The 25780-nt window shown below is 39.5% G+C and overlaps 1 protein-coding gene across 1 annotated transcript in view; it reads right to left on the bottom strand.

The window, feature by feature from the left end:
• ADAMTS20 (ADAM metallopeptidase with thrombospondin type 1 motif 20) overlaps positions 1-24919 on the bottom strand; it is a gene marked incomplete at both ends in the record, with an annotated part of 99163 nt that extends 74244 nt beyond the window's left edge. Inside the window, 4 exons of the mRNA XM_084272636.1 lie at positions 7953-8212; positions 11812-11974; positions 24134-24480; positions 24829-24919. Of these exons, the coding sequence (XP_084128762.1) occupies positions 7953-8212; positions 11812-11974; positions 24134-24480; positions 24829-24919 (861 nt within the window). The remainder of the gene's footprint in view (positions 1-7952; positions 8213-11811; positions 11975-24133; positions 24481-24828) is intronic.
• Positions 24920-25780: the final 861 nt, after the last annotated feature.

Raw genomic sequence — 25780 nt, 5'->3', positions numbered from 1 at the left:
CCCACTCCCCAAGCTTATAGAAAGAGAATTCATCTCCAGTTCTAGGCGAATAGAATGATCTGGCAAGGAGTCCAAGCTGGAGCTGTTTGTGATTCAACATTAGCATTTCTTGTTCTTCTTTATGGATATTACTGCAGCCAGTGGACATTCCCTTAAGTACATTAACAATCCTTTGAAAAAACAATGTTACTGTTGTACAAGTGCTGTCTGTTGAGGTTATCTGCTAACAAAAATATGAAAACAGAGGAGACAAAGAAACCAACGCAGAGTCAGGTGTCTTTCTTGCTTGTTGACACAATGTCCATTTAAAATATTTGAGCAAAAGTATTTCTTCAAAACCCAATACAAGTTACTCATACCTCAGATGAGATGCATTAGACAGTAAGTTTAAGAAGAGAAAATATCTCACTGCACACCTGAAAAAAATCTGTTGCAGGACCTTCAACACCATATCTGAATTACCTACTGGCTATCTCTGTCTGGAGAACAGCTGAGGCTTCAAGTTACATCACTTAGATGTGTGAGGTGAACAGTTCTTTTCAGATTCTGAAGCATACTTTCTCTTATACTGGAGGCAAGTAAGCTCCTACTAAACTAATAGTACCACTACTGTCATTAACCCTACTTTTGAGTCACGCCTCTCATGGGCATTTTGATGACCTCAAAACATTCAGTTATTGCTTTTGAAAGATCAAAGAGCAAGTGACTGTGCTGATAATCAGACACCCTTACCGGTGAAGGAAGGTGTATTCTACACATTGGCTCAACACATGTGTGAGGAGGAAAAGCCTGAGAGGTGAAAACCTCAAGCCAACTTGAAGATTTACCTAGGGAACTGTACAGGCTAAAATCATCAACTGAGACTTGAAATAAGTCAATGCAGGGAAGTATCAAAGATCTGTGAAAAAAATAAAGAGCTAAGTACTCCCTGCTTATGTATCCTAAGGATACCTCTTCCAATGCTCTCTTATCAGAAGCACCATGAAAAAGGATAGGAATTTGATAGAATGCAAGAGTTATTTACAATTTCCAGATCTACTTTCTTTACAGTGATCTAAATCTAGGCTTTACAGAAGTAGGAGGTAATAGCCAAGACAAAGGGAAATTAGTTTCAAGAGATTTTTCAGACTCAGCATCCACACCACAGAACAGTTTAGACTGCACATCAACAAAGAAAGAAGGGGGGAAAAAAGCCAAAAAATGAAGCTAGTTACCCTTCAGTGGAAGGATCACAGCTTTCATTTTCATGAAATTCTCAAAGTTTAAGTCAGATTTTGTCAACACCACAGGTGTGGCTGCCAGGTGACTGGAAGCAATTTGGTCACAACAAAGTTTAGTTTCTCTCAATCTGCCTGTTGTAATTGTCCATTAAACTAGGGCTGTGAATTGTAGTAAACTACCCTATCTATAAAAAGAGCTAGTAAACAAGCGAATGTAACTACAGGCTCGAAGATAAGTATATTGTATATCCAAATTGGACTCACTCAGAATTTTTATTCCCCTAAATATTGTATCATCTCTTTTTCTTTCCTCTTCTCTAATATGCAGAACCATGGCACCAGGACCATACAAGCAGTCACATCCCTTGAAAGCAGCATGGTATCACTTCTTAGCTCCCATGCCTTTTGCAGGCTCCAACAGTCTTTTATTTATCATTGTAGTGCTGAAAGGATGTGACATGTCCAGACTATGGGAGATTTTTCCCTCACTTCTTCCACTGCCACATCCTGATTCTGTCATATATTTCTCAAGACCACAGAATTATCTGAAGTCATGAGATACAGAAGTCATCAAGTTTATTATTTCACTGGGAGAATGAGAAAGCTGTGTAATTTTTGCTCCTGTTACATCCATATTTCTGTACAAACCTGTTCTTTCATGAGTAGAAACTAATGCCAACAGAAACACCTCATGCCAACTTGCATAACTACAGACTGCAGAGTTACCTTTCTTCCTAAAAATTTTTAGGTCATCTCCTGTCCGCTTACTCAAGTGCTCTTCAACCTTGCATCCCCTGAATTAACCAAGTAGAGGTTCCAGATGGCTCCTACTGTGCAAAAGTAGAATACTTCCCTTTTAAAGGCTGAGTCACCCTGCCAGGAATGCCTGTGTTTTGTCTTATAATTTGGGACTGACATGGTAGCAAAGATATATATCCATTTAATATCACAGTAACTCAGTAAAGGGTGATTTAATCATTATCATCTACAGCCTTTGGATGAAAATACAGACCACTGCCATGATCAGATCACACCATCCTGTGCAGTTCAAATGTCAAAGCATCCTTCTTTTCAATATGTAAAAGAAACTACCCAAAAAGGTAATTTTACAAAGCACAACCATAGCCAGATTTCTCTAGCTATTAGAAGCTACCCAGACAAAGACATACAAGTGCTGCTCAACTGAATGTCTCCTCCTCATACACAAGATGAGTTCCAGGTAGCTTAGAGCAAGGTCTTTGTCATAATTAAGCAGTACTCAGGCTTCACTGTAGGGACAGACCTTGAATCCTGTGTTACTGAGAAGAAAATAAGAGAGACAAATACTAGCCTAGTTGTTAAATATCTAATTAACAACAACTGCATATCTAACAACAACCACATTAACATAACAGCACTAACAGCAGTGAATTATACGGATGGCCAGGTATGTGCCTGTCTATATAACGCAGGATTTATTTCAGAGTAATTCCTGTTGGAAAAGACATTTTAGGTTCAACAGTTAACAAGTCCACAAGTTAACACCACTGCTAAGTCTTCCACTAAACCACATCCCTACGCACACCCACAGGTCTTTTAAATGCCTCCAGAGATGGTGACTCAACCATTTCCTTGGGCATCCTGTTTCAATGACTGACAAACCTTTCCGTGAAGAAGTTGTTCTTAACATCCAATCTAAGCCTTCCTTGGCCAAGCTGCGCCAGGGGAGATTCAGGCTGGACATTAGGAAGCACTACTTCTCTGAAAGGGTAGTCAGGCACTGGAATGCACTGCCCAGGGAGGTGGTGGAGTCACTGACCCTGGGGGTGTTCAAGGAAAGACTAGATGTTGTATTGAGGGACATGGTTTAGTGGGAGCTAGTAGTAATAGGTGAATGGTTGGACTAGATGATCTTTTAGGTCTTTTCCAACCTTGATAATTCTGTGATTCTGATTCTGTGATAACTTGAAGTTGTCACATGTTACTTGAGAGAAGAGACACACACCTGGCTACCACCTCCTTTCAGGCAGTTGTAGAAAGTGGTAAGGTCTCTCCTCAGCCTCCTTTTATCCACACTAAAACAACCCTAGTTCCCTTACCTATCCCTTGTAAGACACGGTCTAGCCCCTTCACCAGCTTTGGTACCCAGCACATCAGTGCCTTTCTTGTAGTGAGGGGCCCAAAACTGAACACAGAACTCAAGGTGCAGCCTCACCAGTGCCAAGAACAGGGAGATGATCACCTCTCTAGTACTGCTGGCTACGCTATTTCTGGTACAAGCCAGAATGCTGTTGGCTGCATTGGCCATCTGGGGACACTGCTAGCTCTAATACCTCTCTAATAGCTGGAGGACCTCAAGATGTCATGAAGAAACATATTTAATGATATTTAATATACAGACACACTGAAGCTGGAATACAAGGGCTGTCACAATTGAAAAAACTAGGGATTTTTTTATATCCATGTAGACATCTATATGTCAAGTTAAGCAATAAGAGAATTTTGTATGAATGATACTTTGGAGACAATTGTTTCCAGCTATGTATATTCACTGGTATACAATCAAACATCTATTTTCATTTTATCCACATCAGTGTGTGCAAGATCATGTGATTTTATACATACAGGAGAAACAGAGCTTAAGCAAGAAATGCCTTTGTGCTGGCTCTCCAGATTTCACTGAACATTCCTGCAGCATTAGTAGTAGTACACTGATCTGAGTGAAAAAGGGGTAAAATACCAGCTTAGTAGTCTAAGCAGTAGAGTCAAGAAAAAGTATACTCATCTCTAAACTCTGAATATTATTCTTGCCTTTCAGAGTCTAGTCATGCAAATTAACAAATTATTCAAAATCTATTGCCTATTTTTAAATGATGACTATATGACAGAATCAGTAATGTCAAATATTCTTAAGTGTTAGTATGCATTTATGTTTTCCCAAAATGTTATGAAATGAAATATTAACAGCTGTATAATATGAACTATAAAGAAAGTATAAAAAAATTCTTAAACTTCTGTGGTATAAGCTATAACAAAATTATTTGGTGTTTTTTAATGACAAAGGTAGCACACTACTGCACAGGATGTTTCCACATAGAAAACATTTCACAATTAATTGTGTTACACAATTAATTGTCAGAATGGCAAAAAAACCCACAAGACTACAAATAGAAAAATTTAAGTTAAATGATCTAAACTGATGCTGTCCCGATCCTCTCCTTGAATGCATGGTTACCCCCTTCCCATCTCCAACTCTAGCACTCACATGACTAGGCAGCCAGCCAAGGTCATTGTCTGAGCTGGCCAATACAGCCCTATCTCAGGTTGTTTCACATGTCAAATTTTCTTTTCAGAAAATCAAAATTACAAAGTTCTTCCTACAAGCAGAATAAGAACAGACCAAGAAGCTTTTCCACTACCAAACTATACAAGTAGCACATTTTTTAAAATGATGTCACTAACCAGGTATGTAATGCAAAAAATTAGGACAGTACCTGAAAACATACCATGGAACCAGATTTGATGAGGTTTTACTTTTACAGTAAACCTCAGTGTCTTAATTCAGCTACTAAAAATCAAGCCTTTGTATTAGGGACTTCAAACACAATATGTCTAAGATGCAGTCCTCCAGCTTCTAACCCTATTAGGGCACCTAATAGAACCTACCACTTGTTCTGCTGATGCAACACTTGGAGGAACACGAAAGAACATTGCAAGTTAAGTAATGACAGCTCGCTTTATTATTTTATTATTTCACATTAGATAATGCCACTTAGTCCATCAATACAAAAGTTTTTGATAAAGTCCTACAGCAAAGGTTATTTTTGTACTTTAAATATATGTTTCAATCAGAACTAGTATTTCCAAGACACAGTGTAAATACTGTGAAGACTCATCTTGCCAAGATTTCTGCAATTTTAAAGAAATGAGAAAACACATTCCAGTTCCAGTTCAATAGGATTACTCGCATGCTGAGAGTTAAGCCTTTTCAGGTTGAATTGGATGAGTGACAAGACACTTAAAACCCTAAAAATATTTAGCAGTATATTTCAGTTCTTATTTTCCACTCATAAAACAGTATCCTATAGCAGCAAGTTTACTTTGCTCACTTTCTTGATGCTAAGAAAAAAAAAAGATACAAAAAAATGGGCCAGGATTTCAAAGGTTCTTCTGGGAGCTAGATGTCTAAGTTTCATTAAAATTTAATGGGATTTATATGCTTTAACTTTTTTGGTTTCTTTAAAATCCAAGCCAAAACCGAAGATCCTTAAAAGTTTCAGAATGATTGTAAGAGTGAAGTATAATGCTCAATTCATTTAAACCGCCAGCAACCTGACAATTTCCTGTAGCAGGAGACACTGCTTGACCAGATACAAGTACCCATTAAATTTAATAAGCAAAGCTATCTGTATAATGGCAAAAAAAGATAAATTTTAATAGTTTCATTTCTTCCCTTTATGGGTAATGGAATAAGACTAATAATGGTTCTGTTTCAAACACTAATAGGCTGTGGGTCAAGGCATGACCCACCTGCATACTGACGAATTCTAATATGGATTACATAGCAAGGATTGGTAGTCATTTGATTTCTTATTCTCTTCTATTACTAGTTTATTGGAAAAATAAGTATTGTGGGGAAGGAGAATTAAGAGAAAAGAACAGACAGAAGAGTATTGTAAATACTTCTGTAATTCTATGACATCACTGAAATGTTTCCCATAGAAGGTAAATGAATTGATCTGAATTTCCTCCATACTCCACTAAGAATTGGACTGAAGAACATCTTTCAGAATTAAGAAGTGCATTAATAAAAGATAAACATTTCTAGAAATAAATTCTCAACAAACTTTTGTTTGAAGATTATCTTCAGAAGTTGTAGATGTACATGTAGAATAAGAGCTGACAGAAGATGCCAGTTATATGTCTTAGTGAATAACACAGTAAAGACATTAAATTCACATGAAAAGATGTAGTGTTTTATTGTATGCCATTACCTCAGACAGCAACAACTGCCCAAAACCCTACTTTTACACTTTATATAAGTAAGTGCAAGAATGAAATCACAAGCTTTTTAGCAAAGACCTAGTATTCTTTCACTCATACTTGTATTATTAAATACTAGATCTTATCTGTTCACACAGACTACCTTTAACAGCAATTATACAAGGCATATGCCATTTACCTAGTACAAGTCTGTTATGCAAATAATCAGACATAAAAAGCACTGCACTGTAAGGAATAGAGGTTCAATGTACACCACCAATAGATGCAGGAACAATGATTGTTCTAAAAAAAGACCATTAGGAATTACATTAATTTGAATCACAACCATTTCACCTAATGAAAATCATACAATAAATGTTTCCTTTAATCTTATTGTGAAGTTTTGTAAGAAACAACTTCCATTTTAAATGTTTTGACCACTTCAGCTCTTAGTATAGTTCTGTACTTAAAAAAGTAACTTCATAAAAATGGCATCTTTGGGATCAGTTTTTCCTGTAAAAATTCCAAATTCAGTCAATGCTGTTTAAAAAAAAAATAAATCAGTATTTAAAAATTGCTTTAATACATGAATTTTCAGACCTTCACACTGCCAGTAGAAAGATCAGAATTGTTTTTCTAATTAAAGAATACTAATCTTCCTTAAAATGTCATTCATTATTTCTCTTATAAATTCAAGAAAATCCCATCTTCTAAATTTAGGTGCCTACATCTGTATAATAGGCACCAGCACTTCTACTTCCATTAGCTGGCATAGTCTATTCATTATTGTAAGCAGAGCTCAGTTCAGTTGCCCAACTATACTTTATCTAGTGTCACTTCAGATATTGTATGTTATCAGACACCTACATAGACCTGACAGATATGACACATGGTCTACAGGAGACTTGCACACCTCTGGGAAGCAACAGTTGAAGCCCAGTCAGATGTTCTATAGCATCTTAAATGGCATTGGACACTTCTATGAAACAAATTGATCCCAGTGAAAACTAGAGAGCTATTCTGTTCATCCAAAATCAGATGTGAGTGACTAGTTGAGTTAATAGCCTTGTACTTTATATTATTTAAAGCAGGTATCTCCATAGATACCTATATGTAGGTGTCATAATTTGCAAGCCCACACTTAGATGCAGTTTCATGTAAATTAAGCTTCTTGAGTAGATGAAAGGACAGAAATTTAGAAATAATTACTATGCAAAACATTTTAGCACACCTTTTCCTAAACAGCAGCTGAACAGATATCATGGTAAACTTTTTGATTTTACAGAACTTAACTGTACTAGATTCTGAATCAGTACAAGAAGCGACTCTTGGTTCAAGGAAAAAAAAGCACCACAGAAGAGCTCAACTAAGTGATGCCAACTCAGAGTCTGATCCATATTAATTTGAAATTACTTGAAAAAATGAGGATTACTCTAACCAAGCATTTTTTCACAATGCCTTTTAACCTCTGTCTGCATTAATTAATCTATATGTTTGACTCAGTGAAGCTTAAGAATTCTTCTAACAAAACAGCAAATCAGGAAATAGGTCACAGTGTTTCATCTGTACACCTTACTGCATTGAACTGAAAAGATCCACAATCCAAAGTTCTGGCTCTAGTTTGTTTGTTTGGGGTTTTTTTTCTAGTATATAGAATCTCTTTTTAATACAGGATTCAATCAAATCACAAGACAAGGAAGCTGCAGAAGAGGAATCAAGTGAACAAAAATAACTGAAAGTGCTAATACTTATGAAGTTAAGTTTACTTACTATTGACATCAGCGTTAATATGTAGTGCTGTAAATTCTGCCCATGGTGACGAACCATCTTGGTGTCAGCTGTAACCATCACCTCTACATATCTTGGATAGGAAAGAAAACGTTTTTTTCTGGAATGTGGATTGCCATCATCCTCTATAGATAGGTTATTTAAAGCATACTCTAAACTGTGAGACTTCTGTAAAACACTGCTCTCTTCATTTAAACTGCTGAAGGTTGGATGTAGTAAAGTGCTGCTCTTCAACTCTTTTTCTGAAAATAAAAACAAAACATTTACTGTTGAATGCAATTTCTAAATTTAAAGACATAAACAGGCAAACCAAAATTTTTAAATTAAACATTGAAAGCTAAAACTTAGTTAAGAGATAGCAGTATTATACAGTTCCTAGAATGTAGTATAATGCAAACAGGCAGGCTGGAAGGAGATAAGCACTACAGTTTAAGCAGTGTAACAAAGGAAGCAAGTTAATTAAACAAAATACTCTTTCCTCCCCTCCCAACCTTTGACACCAACAGAACCAATCAAAAGAAACCATAACAAAGACTAGGTCTCAGTGCTGGATTCAAGTCCTTATTAACTTTTTCATTTATATAAATGTTATATGGAGTTTACTTCATAAGCAAGTACACATCAAAAGACTTTGGTGACTTCCATGACAGCTTTGTTAATTATGTAGGGTCAGGTTCTGAAGGATCTATATAACCTGCTCAGATGCCTCCAGATAACTACAATATTTCCAATTATGCTGTACAGTCAAGCCAACAGAGGCTTCTGATGCCTGACACAAAATCCTTGCATTGATTAGGGAGACACCTCAGCACCAACCCCCATGAAAATACTTCACTGAAAAGCACATATGAATTCTCACTACTCTCCAGAACTTAACCACCTAACTAGACACTCCAGCCCTCCACTGTCTTTCTGGAAGCTTAGTTTTCCTCTCAAAGCTAGCTGATTTTTATTCTAATGGCTTAGTGACTATAGCAGTGACTCAAGAATTCAGAGATCCCAACTCTGTCACCTTCAACTAAATCTGTGGATTTAAAGCTACATATTCTGTATTTCAAGGGAAGAGCACTCATCCATAAAATTTAAGCTACTTGTGATAGGTCAATAGTCTGTTCTCTTTAAAGTTAAGGCACAATGCAGCCACAAAGCAACCACAGAAGAACAAGAGGAAGCAATGAAGTCAGTCACCAAATACAGCTATGATAATTGCAAAAAACTATTAGCACTAACAAAAACAAGGGGAGAATTTGGGGACTTGCTCTGAAAAAGGAACTTTTCCATGAATACCTACATATGTCAGACATGTTCAGACTGACTGATGCACTGAAGAGAACAAGCTGAAGCAGTCTCACATGCTCATTATCTTTACTAAGACATAGAAAGTGTGTGTTTTTTCAGATAAATAATTACTTGCAAAATGGGAACAGGATCTATATTTAAAGTGGGACTTTAGGATGAACTGAATTTATGGACCAGACAAAAAATTCGATATTGGAACAAATCAAATTCATTTTGTTTATAAACACCAGCAATAAACAAGCGGATGAGTAAAGCTATCATTCATTAAAAAAAAAAACCAAAACATTATGGCAAACTCAGATGAGCTTCTCTGAAATAAGGAAACAGGATTTATGTGTAGAGGAAACGCAGATGATGTCCTATCCTGACTGAGTAAGGCTTGTAGCCGGGTTTCCAATTAATTTTTCATCAGCAATTTAGTTTAGAAGAAACAAGTACGAAGTGAGAAAAAGGTGAGTTAGACAGTTTTAGAAGTAATTATCATGGTCTAATTTCAAACCTCACCATATCCTCTGTCAAGGTTCACTTAAAGAAACTCCTGATCACAAGTATACCTTGATATACTTTGTTCCTTTTTGAAAGGAGGATGTGAAATTACCAGGCAAGACTAGCATTAAAGGAAACAAATCTCTTCTTTAGAAGGACAGAAACATAACAACACAGAGTTTTTCTCCACAAACATTTCTGCAGCTTTCCTCCCCCAAAATTGACAGTAATCCTTGGCTCAGTCTTTTGTAGTTGCTCCAATAAATGACAAGGGGGAAGTGATCAAAGTCTAAATGCTTGGAGCCTTTTTCCTCACACTGGGTTCCTCATAGTAATAGAATTCTCTAAGCAACATAGAAAAACCCCACAGATGCAAAAACCTCTGCTTTGGTTCAGTACCTATTATTCATCATTAAAAAAAGACTCAGGAGTGACAACACTTGCTTGACTTTGTTTAAAAGTCTTAACTCCTTGTTCTGCAATGACAATCAATGAGTAGATAGCATCAGCTTGCTGACATAGAGCTAAAGAAAAGAAACACAGCCGACAAATTCTAGTGAAAGGTGATCTTAATGGTTGCTTTCTGGCCTCAGTATCTACAGGAAAGCAGAATACTGTACATATTGTTCCTCAATATATAATATGCTTTAAGAGTTTTCCAAAAGTAAAAGCACTAGCCACCCAAGTTGAACTATTATTTCTGCAATTTATGTTTTCAAACATCCGGACAGATATTCCTTAAGAAAGTAAATTTGAAATATTATTTTCCTTTCCTTCAGATATTTGCATTTATGCACTCAGCCTTGCTTGAACATTCCTGGAGTGCAAGCACATTCAAAATGCATAAATGCAGATTTCAGTCTCATGAAAGGTGTAGAATTTTAATTAGACAGGATGTTTCTAAATGCCAAGCTGAACCAAATATAAGCTGCTTTCTCCTATTGTGAATCTCTACCCATTTGTGTTTTCTTTGAAGTCAAATAAATGAAGCCTGTATGCCTCTATCAAAAGCAAAATAACAGCATTTATTATGTCACTAGACTTGAAAAAAGAAATCAAATTATGTTTCAAACAAAGTGAAAATATTTTTTAAATGGCATTAGTATAATAGCAAAGGTTAAGAAGTGCATTGTACAGGCAGGATCTTCAAAGGCTTCTACATCATTATATCCCAAAGCAGATGGTATCTCAGTGTTTAGAATGAGTCTATGGACACCTACAATTTCAAATAAATCCTTTCTAACCCCTTTCTTTTCTCTAGCTTTCACACTTTGATGGTAGCTGCAGGTGCCTTTCTTGCATCGTACTATTTTCTGACTACAAAGATGCATACAAGGCTATGAAAAACTGCTGAAAGTTTGCTGTCTCACTAAAAAACATTAAAGCACTGTGCTTTCTACTCACTGCTTCATGGCATTAGTAAAGTTTTTTCTTTCATAGTCACTTTCATTGCAGACATTCTCACTCAAGTTACTGTTCCTAATGATTTGCCTATATACTGTGAAGCTGTGAAAGTACCACCAGTCAGTCGTCACATATCCTAGTAGTGTGCTTGTAAGTTAACTTCACTGTCCTTTATTTAAAAAAAAAAACCCTCAATGCTATGAATATGTAGTATGAATAAGTTGTTAAAATACTTATAAGGAGAAAAATCTACCTTAGTGGGTAATGTTATATACTGCTTTTATTACAGAAGACAGATGTCCTGTATTATCTGTTAGACTTGTAATCAATTCGTTATCTTCATTATCAACAATAGCTCCCGTGGATCTATTCTTTAAATGTTTACATATGGGTCAATGTAGGTGTAAAAGTAAATTCTCAATGCAATTCTGGCAATAACTTTTTTTAACATGCACATTTTGTCCTACATTTCAATAAGCCACTGGCAGAAAAGAGAAATGGCTGACAAGCCTAGGTGAAAAAAGTGTGTAGGTTCTAACAGAATAATGGAGAGATAAATATTACATATGAAATTTAAACCATGCCTTTTATTTTTTTCTTTAAACATCTGACACATGAAAAATTCACATTGAAATCTTAAGTATGACTATACCTGAAACTTCACAAGGTTTATGGGATTTCTGATAGGTTTTTTTAATTTCTTCATGCCTGTATATAAGATGTGGTTTGTTATGTTCATCTTCATGTTCACCTCCATCTGCTTTCATCAGAGGTTCTAAAAAGTATTCACCATCATGTGCTTTAAAGGTGCCCATCTGAAAATGAGAAAAGCAATTAATTTATTTTCCACTAAAAATACTAATATAATCTTCATTGTAATAAGCTACTTATAATATTTTGAAACTAATGGAAGTAAATTTGCACGTGAGATAGAAGAAGCTTCACTGGAAGCTAGAGATGGAAGCCTGAAGGTAAAGCAAAGAGAAGTTTGCTTTCAGAAACGTGTCCCACCAGAATAACCCATAACAAACCACCTTGCACATTAAAGGCATTGTAGGTAATCACCTACGGAGTTAAGGAAACAAAGGAGATCACAGATGTAAAGAGAATCTAAGGGTGTGACCAAGCAGGACCAGCTGGGAACTGTGCAAAAGGGAGTAGAGGCCATCAGGAAGTTCAGGATTTGAATGCTCTCCAAATTTCACACTCATTTGTTGCCTTCTATTCTTTACTTAACTTGTATATTTCATCTCAAATTGCATTTTGCCCACACACTAGTAACAGAGTTAAACTGATACTAGTCCAGCACTGCTGACTAGTAACAGTGTTAAACTGATCCTCTATTTTAAAGACTTTGAAACAAGTTCCAGAAATTCAAAGTTGATAAATTCATTAATACATTTTTCTCCCTGACATCCCCTCCCCCCAATTTGTTTCTTACCCATGCAGACACACATGGGTTACTATGCAATGGGAACCAAAGGAACCTGATTACTAACAAAAGCACTGGCACATACACAGAAAAAAAGAACAAAAATTAAGCTCCTTTCCCCACCCCCTGCCATATAATCCATTCAATTATGAAATCCTAAAAAGATAAAACTTTTCTTTTTCTAACCAAATTCATAGTTTCCTATGGCTTAAGTCCCTTATTTCAGGAGACTATGAGGAGAAAAAAAAAAAAACAACAAAAAAGGAGGTAAGAATTTAATCAAATTCTCAGACTTCAGCCAATTAAACACCTAGAGTGAGCAGGTGCACTGCATCCTGTGAGGCATGACCAATAAGAGAATAGTGATCATCTACATGATACAGTTTAAGACATTGAATGTTCATGCCAGCCTTGAAACTCAGGGTTATATAGAGAGTGGCTCAGCAAGATACATGAGAAGTGAGAATATTGATGATTTTTTTTTTTTTTTTTTTTCAAGCAGCCTACAAATAGTCTTTTAATATGTGCTGGACTACCTTAGGGTGCAGGGCACTGTACTGGAATTATACCCCCTTGAGTATGGGATCCTTGTAGCAGTTACCAATTTTGCACATCACACTATACCTGCAATCTTGCCTGATGCATGATGTATGGACCATCTAAAACTAGTTATTGCAAACCCACTGTGGCTGGATCCTCTGCATCACCTTTGCTACAGAGTAAATAATAAAAAAGACCCAAAACAGCTAACCAGCATTTGCCTTTCAAGCATGTTTAAATCTAACTCCCAGAAACATGTTTTGCCCTCAGTTTCATTTAAATTCTTTGCAAGTAGTCTTCATGCTGAATCCTTTATAAGTTCAGTTCAGCCTTCTCACATCCAGCGTTCCCAGGGCATGTGGTTTGTAGAGGATGGCAGATTCAGCATGCTGAGAACGCTATGTGCCTCCCTGGGAAGGGCCTCATGAAAACAGATATGCCACAACTTGTCAGCTAGTCCTAAGTAGGTGCAATCTTCTGGGCAAAATGACAGGAACAGGCAAGAGCACCCTGTCACTCAGGGACAAAGCAGTGAAAATTGATGTTAAGATTCATGTTGATTTTTTTTAAAAAAAATATAAATTCTTGGTCCAAATTACCACACCATAATAATTTTGACCCTATGCTATTTGTGAACACTAACATACTAATGAATTTTTTTCTCCTAACATACTATAAAACCTATTTCTAGCTAAGAAGCATTTAAAATATTTTAGATTTAAGCAAAAACTCTACCACTATTTTATTCCACACATATATTTCACTTCCCTGTTATTCCTTCTAATAGCTACAGAAGATATTCTGTATTTGTTTCTCCAATGTTGTTCCCAACTAACAGGCTTTCAGATTGCACAAGGAAATGCCTTCAGCTACAACAAACATACTAATTATGAGAATAGTGGCACAGAACTAATAAGGAAAGAGTTTATGCTACATTTTAATCTAGGATTGCTGATACTCTGAAAGTATTCTTGCCTTGCCCCTCTTCTAAACACACACTCTCACACTTCCTTATTTGCACACTAGCAATGGAAATCATGTACACTGTATACCAACTCTTCTGTGCAATTAAAAACCTATGCCTCCTACTAAAGAAAGATGTTTTAAAGCTATTTTTCAACTGGAATAAGAAGTGGAATAAAGAACCATTTCCCCAGCAAAAGCATCAAGCAACTTGGTGCTCCAAAGCCTGCAAATCAAACTGAGCCTAAGAATGAATACACAGTATTAAATGCCTGGCAACATCTGTGGCTCAACTTTTCCTGCTCTCAGTATCTCAGCCGATACATGGATCTTAACTGAAATTAAGACAGCTGAAGGGGAAGAATCCTATATTATGTTTTATGGCCTTAGAATTATTTTTAGCTTTGTTTTAAATCAAAAGATTAATGCAAGAAGGCCTAATAGTGTCCTGAAGATTGGAGATTCCACCTTTCCAGATACTTGGGCTACCTGTTTTAGAAAAACGGAGCTAGGCTGCTTCTCACTTTCTCATTCTCTGGACCTCTGATTCTTGTACAGTATCCCAGAATCAACTGTCTGCTTAGATATGGAAGAAATAACTGACACAAAAATCTATAATGCAACAAACTTTCATTCTTTCTTCAGTGACTCTCCTCTTCAACAATGCACAGGTAAACAAGTGATTATTACCACTGACTAGTTAGGAACACCTTCCACCAGTAGTCTATGACAATTTTTTTTTGCAACTCCCCTACTCAAGTTGAGAAGAACTCATACTGTATGTGAGAAAAAACAAAGGATGAGAGATGAAAACAGTGCTCTTTCGTAAGAAGGTACATGTCATTTAAAACACAAGCAGACATTGAGCTTGAAGCCACCAGTTTCAATCCTTTAAATTTTTTTCTACAAAGACTAAAGCTGGATTTCTATTAGCTACACATGGTTATCCCCTCATTTGCTTAACATGTAGGTCTGCAGGAAAAAAACACAAACAACCAATCACTAGCTACACTGACTGTTTTACAGTCTTTCATTCATGAAAGCGATACTTAATCTGGTGACACACTCTGCTGATACAAAGGGAGCTACCACCACAAGTTAGGCACACACACACAAAAGGTCTGAGAGATCCAAATGAAAAGTACTTCTGGTAAAACCAAATAAACCAAAGTCACTTAGAAGTATGGAGGCAGGTTGCTGAAACAGGAGCACAAGAATTTGCAGGAAATGAAATCAGAAATGAACTGGATTTACTTATCATCTACAGATGCCTCTCAAATCATATAACAAGAAATCTGCTTGAAACATTCTATTTCTGTTCTCAGATAAAGACGTAAAAGTACATTTAAAAGATCTCTTCAGTGGAAGTGGAATACAAAATTGAAAACAGCCTCTTGCACATCATAAATATATGGTCCAAAGGAGGAGTGCTACTCAGGACCACGCATATGCATGGACTTGAGGAAATTTATGAGAAAACTCACATAAAAAAGATAATTTATTTTTTGGATTTAAAATACTCTGGATGACTTAATCAATTTATATTAAATCAAGGTTCAATAGATCATACAGCTACTCACTATATATGGTACGTCTCTGTGTTTAAAAGTGGCTTAAAACTGCATAGTCCTAATCAATGTATTTGCTCTATTGCAAGAGTAGTAGAAATAAATATTGCAGAATTTATGGCTAAAGTATGTACCCTGCCAATATACAAATTACATCCTTGTGTGTAATGGCAACTTCGTAGAACACATGGAAAACATAAGGGATATATAGCAGGTTTCCAAAACGTGGAATTAATCTTAATACATCCAACAGCAAAATTGGAAAGGTTTCAGAAAAACATTAAAAGAACAACTGAAGTTCTGGAAAATACTATTCTAAACTGACAGACTCCCTCCCAGGTAAACTCCACTCCTATACTCAAGTATTTTTCATGCCCTCATGGTATGGCTTTTTAACTCAAACTCAAAAAACAGCAAGTAGTTTACAGCAAGAGTACTTTCATGGTCAAAGTAAATTACAAAACCCTTTCCTTTTATATTATTCTCTTCCCTCTTCCCTTCCTTTCCCCTTGTGTTTGTTCAAAGCTCTTCTGGATCATGTGAGAAGCCCTTCACCCTTTTCTTCCTGTTCCACTGTTACTGAAGTCTTTCACTAGAAAACACTGTAGAGTTTAGTTAATTGACTGAAGAAAAAAAAAGTATTAGAGGTTATCTGATCATTTTATCATTTTACACTGCCAATATCTGGAAAAAATATTTCTACTAGAAGATAATTCAGCTAAAAACACAAGAGGTAATGCTTGCAAGTTAACATATTAAATAAAACAAGAGCCGATATAACGTAAATAGTAGTAATCAAATAGTAAATAATACACTGGCTAAGCAACAGGGAAGAAACACCTAGCAATTAATAAGTGTTTTCTGGTAGAATGCCTTTCAAGAAGTGACTAAAAGCAACATTATATTTCAAGTTCTTGGAGAAGTGTATAATAAAATGGGAAAAGTTTATTGGGGGGGGAAAGGGGCACAAGGAACAAATTGTCATTGTAAGTTTAACCATAACCTAACTACATCTCTTTACAAATACTGTGATGTTAAGATTTCAGGAGCTGATGGGAATCACTCCTTCAGCACACTTAATCACACCCCAAACAGAACTCATGAAGCATCCACCTCTGCTGAGAGCTGGTCCCGGTCTGGAAAGGCACCTAATCACTGGTTAGATAAAATAACAATTCTAGATCAAAACTTAAATTATATGTAAACCCATAAAGAGATCTGACATATTTGTCTGTTAAAAAAAAAAAGGTATTTCCATTTTGCATAATGCATAGGGAAAACAATAACCTTGCAAGAAGTGTAAAACCTGGCTCTTGTACCCTGAGCACTGCTCTGTAAGGCTACGCTATGGAAAACAGTCTGGCTGAAGCCTGGTAAAAATGATACTCCAGGATTTCCCAGATACTGTTTGTAACAGACTAGCTAAACAGCAGAGAACTGGAGAGAGTGTCACAGTAACAATCTGAAAGGCAGCTGGAAAGAGCAGAGATCATGGCAATTAACAAGATTCACTGGAGTGGAAGGAAGGGGGGGGCAATCTATTTATTTTTACCTTTATATACAATTCACAGGGAACAAGCTAGACAAGTCAATTAAAAAATACAAATGACAGCTTTTGTCATAGATGTATGCATGGATATTCCATGATGGAAAAGCAGTTATTCTGCAGTACCTGTGGAAATGAAATACACAAAGGTTTTTTTTAATGTGGTTTGGCTTTGTAAGTTTGGGGAGGGGGGCACTTTGCTTTTTTGTTTTTAGGGGTTTTGTTTTGTGTATATGAATAGCCATCAGGCTAAGTATTCACATAGAACACAGACCTAGGGGATCTAGATGCTTAATATTGGAGGAAATGCCCTCATATAATCTTGTTTGTCTCTAAATGTCAAGCAAATGTACATTTGCAACTTATCTGTGTTTAAAGAGAACTTCCTAGCTTTGATGTTTTTAAGTACATGCAGAACCACCTTTTTTTTTTTCTTACTGGGATATCAATAGCTCCAAAAAGTCTTTTCAACCTCATATATGCCATCAGGCAGTTATCACTCAAGCACACACAGAGCATGGCTGGATTTTCACCCTTTTTAGTCAACCACACAGTAAGTTGAGTACTTTTGTCAATATGTGTACACTCACAAGGTATGACCTCTCCTCATTGGGTGACTCTGCTGCCACAATCTTGCTTTTTTTTTTTCTACATGAGGGTATGTCTAAAACAGAATGACAACTGAGACTACTGCAAACACGTTATCTCATGGGAAGCCTATTTATTCTCCAAGAGTACAAAGTTTCCTGAGATCCATGATAGCTGTTGACTGCAGCAGGGCTGGAAACATTAACTAAAGACCCAGGGAGAAAGGGAAAAGAAGTAATTTTGCACACCTTTTCAGTAATTTAACTCGCCTAGTGATAGCAGAGGGGGCATATGCCTCCCCTGACACCCCAATCACTCACAGTCATGCTCAGCACCCTTTGTGTAATTCCTGGAAGTTTAACTACCTTCTGTTTAAATCCAACCTGCTGTCGCTGCCCAAAGCTTTGCAGCCATCAGAACAATTTATCTGGCAACACAGTCAAACAGCTGCCAGAGAAGAAAGCTACCAGATGTAGGATGTGGGCAAGATGCAGGTCAGTGAGGGCTGAGTACCCTTAACAGACTACTGGGACATGCCTACGTAAAGGACAATTCATATGGAATCAACATTTTCTGTGACAGACCTCAGCTGCCAAATTTGCACCCCATATATTTTCCATTTACAATTGCAATTACCCCCTGTTAATCACTTCTGGTCCTTGTGTAAAAGCACAGCATCTGTGGAGATATTTTGAGGAGAAGCAGAGATGTAAAAAGCTTCAGGATAATGTACTGGGGATGGTTCAGGGGTTGGTTTGTTTGTTTGTTTGTTTTTTAAGAGCTGTAGTGGGGACCTAAGCCATCTTACTATTTTATGACAAAGTGTGTGATGAACAGTGACTTTGCCAAGGCAGGCAGAAACAGACTCTGGCATACAGGATCATAGTCAAGTGAATTCAAGTGTAACAGTCCACTGTCAGATGTATGCAAGAGACATCTATTGTCTACCAAACTGAAAAGAGGTGAGATAGCAATAGTAAGAGACATGTGCCATTCATCCTGCGACCAGCAGAACAAGAGTGGGAAGAATTCAGGCAATTCCAGTCATCAAAACAGACTGTTACTGAAAAACACTAGAGCAAGTGTCACAGAAGAAATAGCTAATAATTGGTCCTCCTTCTGAAAGCACATATTAGGGGAAGTTAACAGGAAAACAAACTGAAGAAAATGAGAAAAAGTGTAAATAAAGACAAAATGAAAACAACAAATAAAGAAGGAAGAAGCAAAAAAAGAGAAAAATAAATGACAAATTCAACAGGTATAAAAAAGCTTTACATAGGTATTTTCAATATGACAAAGATAGAGTTTGGTCTACTTTCTGATCTTTTTGTTTGTTTGCTTAGCTATAAAAACAACCACCAAGAAAAGGAACATTTTAATTTTTACTTGCAAAGTCAGTGCTTGTGCTTGAAATTATTTTGTTCTGGTGAGAGATGAAACTAATGCAGAGGGTGATAATGGAAGCACTGAAATTTGACTGTTGCACTGCAGAGGTGCAGGACTAGAGACACACCTGGTATGACAAGTAAAACCAGAACTATTAAGTGGAAGTCATCATCAGTACTAGTTTGCTCAAATAAGAACTGTTTGTCTGGAGTTGATGTTTTAGTATGATTTTTCCTAGCTTATGGAATCTTGACATTAAGACAAAAATCTATGGAAACTAGGATGTGGCTTATGGATGCTCATAGGTTTATACATATGACCTGAATGCTGAAAGCTAATCCACCCTTCAGATTTAGAAGGAAACTTTTTTGAAGTCACAGCCCATAAATTAAAGCATTAGGTTACATCAAGGTAAGCATACCTTCCAGTTGCAAGTGTTAAAACTTTATTTGGAAAACCAATGTTGTTTGTATCACCGAAGTTATAAGTAGTAAATGATACAAAACTGGGAAGCAAATGTCTGGGGTCTATTACCTGCACTAGATCTCCAGAAGAAACTAGATGCTGGCTGTGCTACCACTAGCTTCTAGCACATTTCAAAGGGGGTTTTATTTGTTTTAAACTATGTGATTAAAAAATACATTTTATTAAAATAAATTCCAGGGCTGCCTACTTTCCTTGAGAAGGAACCACTGAACTCATCCAGACCAGCAGACAGAATGGTTTTCAAAATCTCTCAGAAAGGTGATCCACTGACCCACGTTAGTAAAAAAATAACCACAACCTCTTGCATTGAGGACAGTCTGAAGATCCACACTTTGGTTCATATCCCTGCTGCTCTCCAGACAAAAAAAAGTAAGCTTGATGTGCCATAAGAGTGGTATTTACCAAATGGCTTCCTTGAGCTCTGGTGGGAAGAGTTTGTCACACAGACTTTGTTACACTCCAGAAGCTCCATTAGAACAAAGCAGCACTGCCTGCCTGGACTGCAGAAAGCTGATGGCTAGCAAATCCATGCAAGAGATTCATGTGTACTTTCTTGCTCCTAACTTTTGCCAGTAGGAAGCATGTGAAATTGCTCTATCCACCAGAGACTGTACACCCCCAGAGATGTATGCTTCCTCCTTTCTTACCACTCTCACAGTAGTCAAATAAAGTCCCTTGGCCACTCTCCCAGATCACAAAAGCCAGTTTTAACTATCCCCAGTATCAGTCAACACGTTCCTGACCCCCACAAAAGAATACGAGGGTTCTCAAAGGACTAAAACTGGTTTTATACCATTCATTCAGGATTAAAACAAATAAAAATAAAGGTCTTTTCTTCAGACAAGGGTCTGATCAGAATCAAAGGTTCATTCTAGCTATAAATGGTGATGCTCCCTCTTTTTAAGATACTTTATTCAGTGGTATTTGCTTGTATTTGACAATAAACTTTAAGCTGTATGCTCTTGAATGTTAAATCATTTTTTAGTTGGGTTTTTTGTTTGACATTTATGTGGAGGGTGGGTTGGTTGTGGTTTTACTACTTTGATTATGCTGTCTGGATAACGTTTGGGAGCTCTCCTTAGCCTACATGCATCCAGGGACATCTTCAGCAGATCTTGTTTCCCAATTGAGGAAGCTATAACTGACCAACATAACAAAAGTAGAGAGAGATACAGAACTTAAGAAAATGCAGTCAAATAAAGTGTTAAATTTCAAAAATTTCTCCAAAGATGCAAGAAATATGTCTTTATGTGATCAGATGTTCAACTAGGCACCCAGGCCATCACTCTGGCATCCTGAACTTCCCTAATTACACACTCCCCCCTTGCAATTACTACAGACTCCCTGCTGACCTTCTAACCTCCCTTTACCATTTGCATCCCTGAACCCAGGGCATGCTCTGAAGTGTAACACAACAGAGCTGCATACAGGGTGTCAGGAGCCATTAAGCAATGCTCCATGGATACTCTGGGTTGTACACACTCTTGGCACACTCAGAAAAAGGCTTAACTGAGGGTGAAAAGGGAAATCAGAGCTTGAGGGGGAGAACACACTCAACTTAGGAATGCAAGAAATAAAAAGAAGGAACTTTGGAAGCAGGAGTGAAGCTGTGAATGAAGGCAGTACAGAGCCTGGGGACAGTGGCTTACAGGATAAAGCAAATCCAAGGACCTGGCTTAACTTCAGATCACTCAGTAACATCTTCAGAGCAGTTTTTGAAATTCTATTTTAAAGTTTCCTGTAGCTTTTTATCTAAGTCAACACCCTGTGATTCTCTCTAGCTTTTACAGCATTAGTCTACAGCAAGTGCCTTATATCTGCAAAGCTGGAAGACAAAATGACACCAAATAGTTTAAAGAAACCTCTATTTTAATTTCCATAAGCCAGCTCAAGTTCAGCATTGAAGAAAACAGAACCTACAAAGAGAAGATACTTTGCTTAAAATAGATATAATACCAGGCTACCAAGTGACTACTATAGTTGCTACTGTCTCACAATAAGTAGTACCCCACCTTGGCAGCAGACCCACTTCAGTCTCTGCATGTAGCATGGCACTGTTCAATAAAAAAAGCACTAACTGACTAGCTTACTTTGGCAGGTACATTTATTAATGCACAAAGCTATGAAATTTTTTAAACCTTTAGGAAAAATAAAATCTTTTTTTTAAACTTTTGAGGACAGCCCTACCTGGGAGTGGGGAATGAGAAAATTCCACCTGACCCATCTCCCTCCTTTCACATCTGTTCTTCTTGACCTGAAAACAGTTGTCTCCTCTGGTTGTCACATGAAGAGAGCAACACTTACTTTGGATGCACGAGGGTGAGGAAGAACATTAGGTTGAAGGCTCTGAGTCAAGATGGGGAATACTCTGTGAAGACATATGCAACCAGCTGGCTATATTCACCTCTTTGTCCCCACACAACCCCTCCATGAGGGACTATAGGCAAGCCCCCCCAAAAAGCACACCAACACCCATGCCTGGCTCTGCCTCCTCTTCTGAAAACCTCACCAACTTCATTTGTGAGACCACAGCAGCCACAAGGCTGGGTGGGTGACACACCCTCCACAAGGCTGTGTCTGCCCAGGCAGAAGGTGAAACAAGCAGTGAGGGAAGTGCCCAAGAACACCAGGACAGCAAGGCCTTTTCTGGTGGCTTAGGCTAGGCACTCTGTCAGCCAGGCAGTGACAGAGGACGTGAAGTCAAGCAGGAAGCTGTAGTGGAAGTGCACAAGGCTCATCTAGAAGAGGCAGTTTAAAGGCACTCAAGGATTTCTGAGTGCAAGTATATAGGATGCAGACTGCAATGTTCCAGCAAAGTAAGACACTCAAATTATTACAGAGAAGAGGGTCTTATATGAAAGATATAGAACTCGTAAATAATGCACAGCTGAGACAGCCTAAGTCCAGTATGTGCACATTTTAGAAAAATTATTTTCAGTGTGTGTGGTCCCTTCAAGTAACAAAAACATGGTTGGCAAGGACAGAATTAAAACAGGCAACAGAAGTTCTGCAAAAAGGAGGTTTTAAAACTTATATATTCCACAATGTATGACACCATTCTCAATGCCATGGTATGAACATCTACTAGAAAATGAAACATGAGAAGAAAAAAAGGTATTTGTGATTCCTCCTCTTTCCTACTCTCTCTGGGAGTTAGAAGTGCAACACATATGGGGGGGGGGGGGGGCGGGGAATGTTGCTATAGGTTTGAATTGAGTTTTGTGTAATGCAGACAAAACCCAGTGACAGCCATTTGTAAAGCAAGATACATGAGAAAAACTGATTAATATAGAATTACAGTTTTTGAATGTTTGCTTCTCCAGTAATTGCCAAGAGCTAGCCCAAGCCTACAGGCCTCAACTGCAGGCAAGGCGGTATGTACCCACGTATCCAAAAATAAACACTGGACAGAGGTGTCTCTCAAGTACCTGTTATTTCTGATTCTCTTTTCCATCATGGGTATCGCCCATTAAGACACACTACACCCTCCTGCACACATCTAGTCATTTCCATTCTATTTCCTATAGGCTTCTAGAAACAGACTAGAATGCAAAGCCAGATATTTTTCATTTCCCAAAAATAAAGTCTTGCACCTTTACTTTCCTGACTGACCGCAATGAACTTGGAACATTAACTGAAACACACAGTAACATTTTACAACACACATCAAGCATCTGGCCCCTGCAACTCAACAGTGATACAGTAAATCACGGAGTATCAAACTTTTTAGTTCTAGAGACAAAACTTTAAGATTTAGCAACACAGTATAACGGTTTTGATAGACAGTTGTGTGATCCTGCTTCTTCATTATCACTTTGCAAGACATAAGGAATGCTATCAAGGGATAGATTAAAGTGTGTATCAATGAAGTTTTGATTTGTTCGCTCGATTTAGTTCTTGAGTGTTTTACAGACACACTTCTGCTGAAGTTAGGAGGAAGCTTCCCATTCACTTAACAGAAACACTATTAGAGAGCACAGCTGCGCATCCATTAGAACAAGACACATCTCTGCGGCACTGATGAAAGCCGAAGAATATCAACACTAGTTCCTTTCTCATCTTCTCAAGCACCATTATTCCTCACTCATAACCACATGGCATCTATAAAGCTACAACTATAACTGATGCCAACTAGCAGCACCATTTTACCAAAACAATAGCTTACTGTGTTTCCGAGGCATGTTTTTTTCTTCCATTATAATGCTCTTGGTGTCAGGAGTTACATCAAGCAATTCTATTACCAGCCACTGCAGTAGATCCTTTTGAAAGCAGCATTTGTATATCCCTCCAAAGAAGCATCATCATGACTGCAAACTGCCGATGCCAAGACATTTCATGACCAACTACTTGGAATGATGCCCAAGGGTTTTCCAGCTCAGCTCTGCTGCTAAGGCATCCCACTACATTTCTTTCAGAGAGGAGAAGAATATGAATGGAGACAGTAGGAAGTAACCAGCATGCTTACCAAGCCACCACAGATGCTGAAGACAGCCATGTGCGCCTCCTGCGCATTGACATGCCCACGGTAGAAACAGTGTCGCAAATCAGGGGAGGGCTGCTTCTGTGGGGCCCCGACATGCACCACAGTGTACTGAGCAGCAACGAAGCCTGCATCAGCGCTCAGGTTGAGCTGGAAGACCTGCCCGTACGCACTGAGCCGGTAATGCGTTCGGAAAGCTGTGGGCTCCAGCGGTGCCTCCAAGCTCCTTTTCCTCCTGCTGAAGTGATGCGTGTGCGGGAAAACTTCGCCGAATTCATTCACTCGGACAGGTGTGACGATTTCGTAGGAGGAGAGCTGCTTCACTAAGGTCTCTGCAACAGAAAGCGGGAGCCTCAGCCTGACGCCACGGCACAGATTGCAGCCTTCACTCGCACCCAAACGGCTCCTGCCACGGGCACCTCGCACTGGCCGAGGGTCCGGTGACAGGATGAGGGGTGGGGGGCTGGCTCCAGCACCCTCAGCGAGACCCCACTCTGGCCCCACCACCCACCCTGCGCGGCAGCCGAAGGGCGCTCCGGCGGCCCCCGCGCTGCCCCCGCCGTGAAGATAACGCTCCCCCTCCTCCCCGCCCGGCAGCGGCGGTGGGTCCGCAGGGCACGGCGCCTGCCGCAGGGCCAGGACCCGCGGGGCAGCCGCCGCCTTTGTTGCCGCTTGTTTACCTTGTCCCGGGTGGAAGCGGACGCCCCACGACTCGGTGACGAGCAGGGAGAGGGGGCACAGCAGACCCGCCAGCCACCTCGCCCCCCGCATGGCTCGCTCCGCGACGGGCGTGCCCGCGGCGCCCCCGGGCCGCAGCCTCAGCGGCCGCCGGCCTCCTGGGCCGACCCCGCACCGCGCCGCTCCTCCATGCTCCCCGCGCCCCTCCTCGCCGTCCCGCTGCCTCCGCGCCCCCTCGCACGCCGGCTCCCGCGGGAAGCCGCCCCGCGACCGCGCTCCCTTTCCTCCCAGCCCTTCGCCCCCTGCTCCCCCCAGCTCGCTCTCCGCCGCCGCTGGGGTGGGCGAAGGCGGCCCTTCCCGGCCCTTCCTCCGCCTCCCTTGCCCCTGCCCCCGCCGCCGGCGGGGAGGCGAGGAGATGCCCAGCTGCCTTCAGGCGGTGGCCATCCCCGGACCCGCACTTCAAAGCGGGCCCCGGGGCCCGGCCCGCCCCCGGGGCAGGAGCTGCCCAATGGCGGAGGGCAGACCCCCGCGCGCGGCCGCCGCGCGGCACCTCCCCCTTGCGCGCCGCCCGCCCGGGCCGGGCCCTCAGCACCCCCGGGGCTGGAGGGGGTGTCCAGGGACCACCGCTGCCCTTCCCACCGCCTGCCACCCCCCTCTCGCCACGGCGGCTCCTGCGCCTGGCCCGAGAGCTCGGGAGAGGTGAGAAAAGGTGGAGGGAAGTAAAGAGGGAAAGACTTTTCAGAAGCCCGGCGATGCCGAACTCACCCTGAGAAGGGCGAAGACGGTGCTGTGGGGTTCGGGGGTGTCCCCTCAGGTTCGGCGCTGCCCGCGCACACCCCACCGATCACCTTCCCGCGCACGTCATCTCCAGGGTGATGACATTTCCATACGCAGCTTCGAAGGAAGGAGATCTGGAGGCAGTCTCTGACACCATGGTGTCCACAGACTGGACTT

This window comes from Gallinula chloropus (assembly GCF_964237585.1).
Source record: "Gallinula chloropus genome assembly, chromosome: 1".
NCBI classification, from domain to species: domain Eukaryota; kingdom Metazoa; phylum Chordata; class Aves; order Gruiformes; family Rallidae; genus Gallinula; species Gallinula chloropus.
The sequence above is the reverse complement of the archived record's forward strand: the minus strand, read 5'-3'. Positions and strand labels throughout refer to the sequence as shown.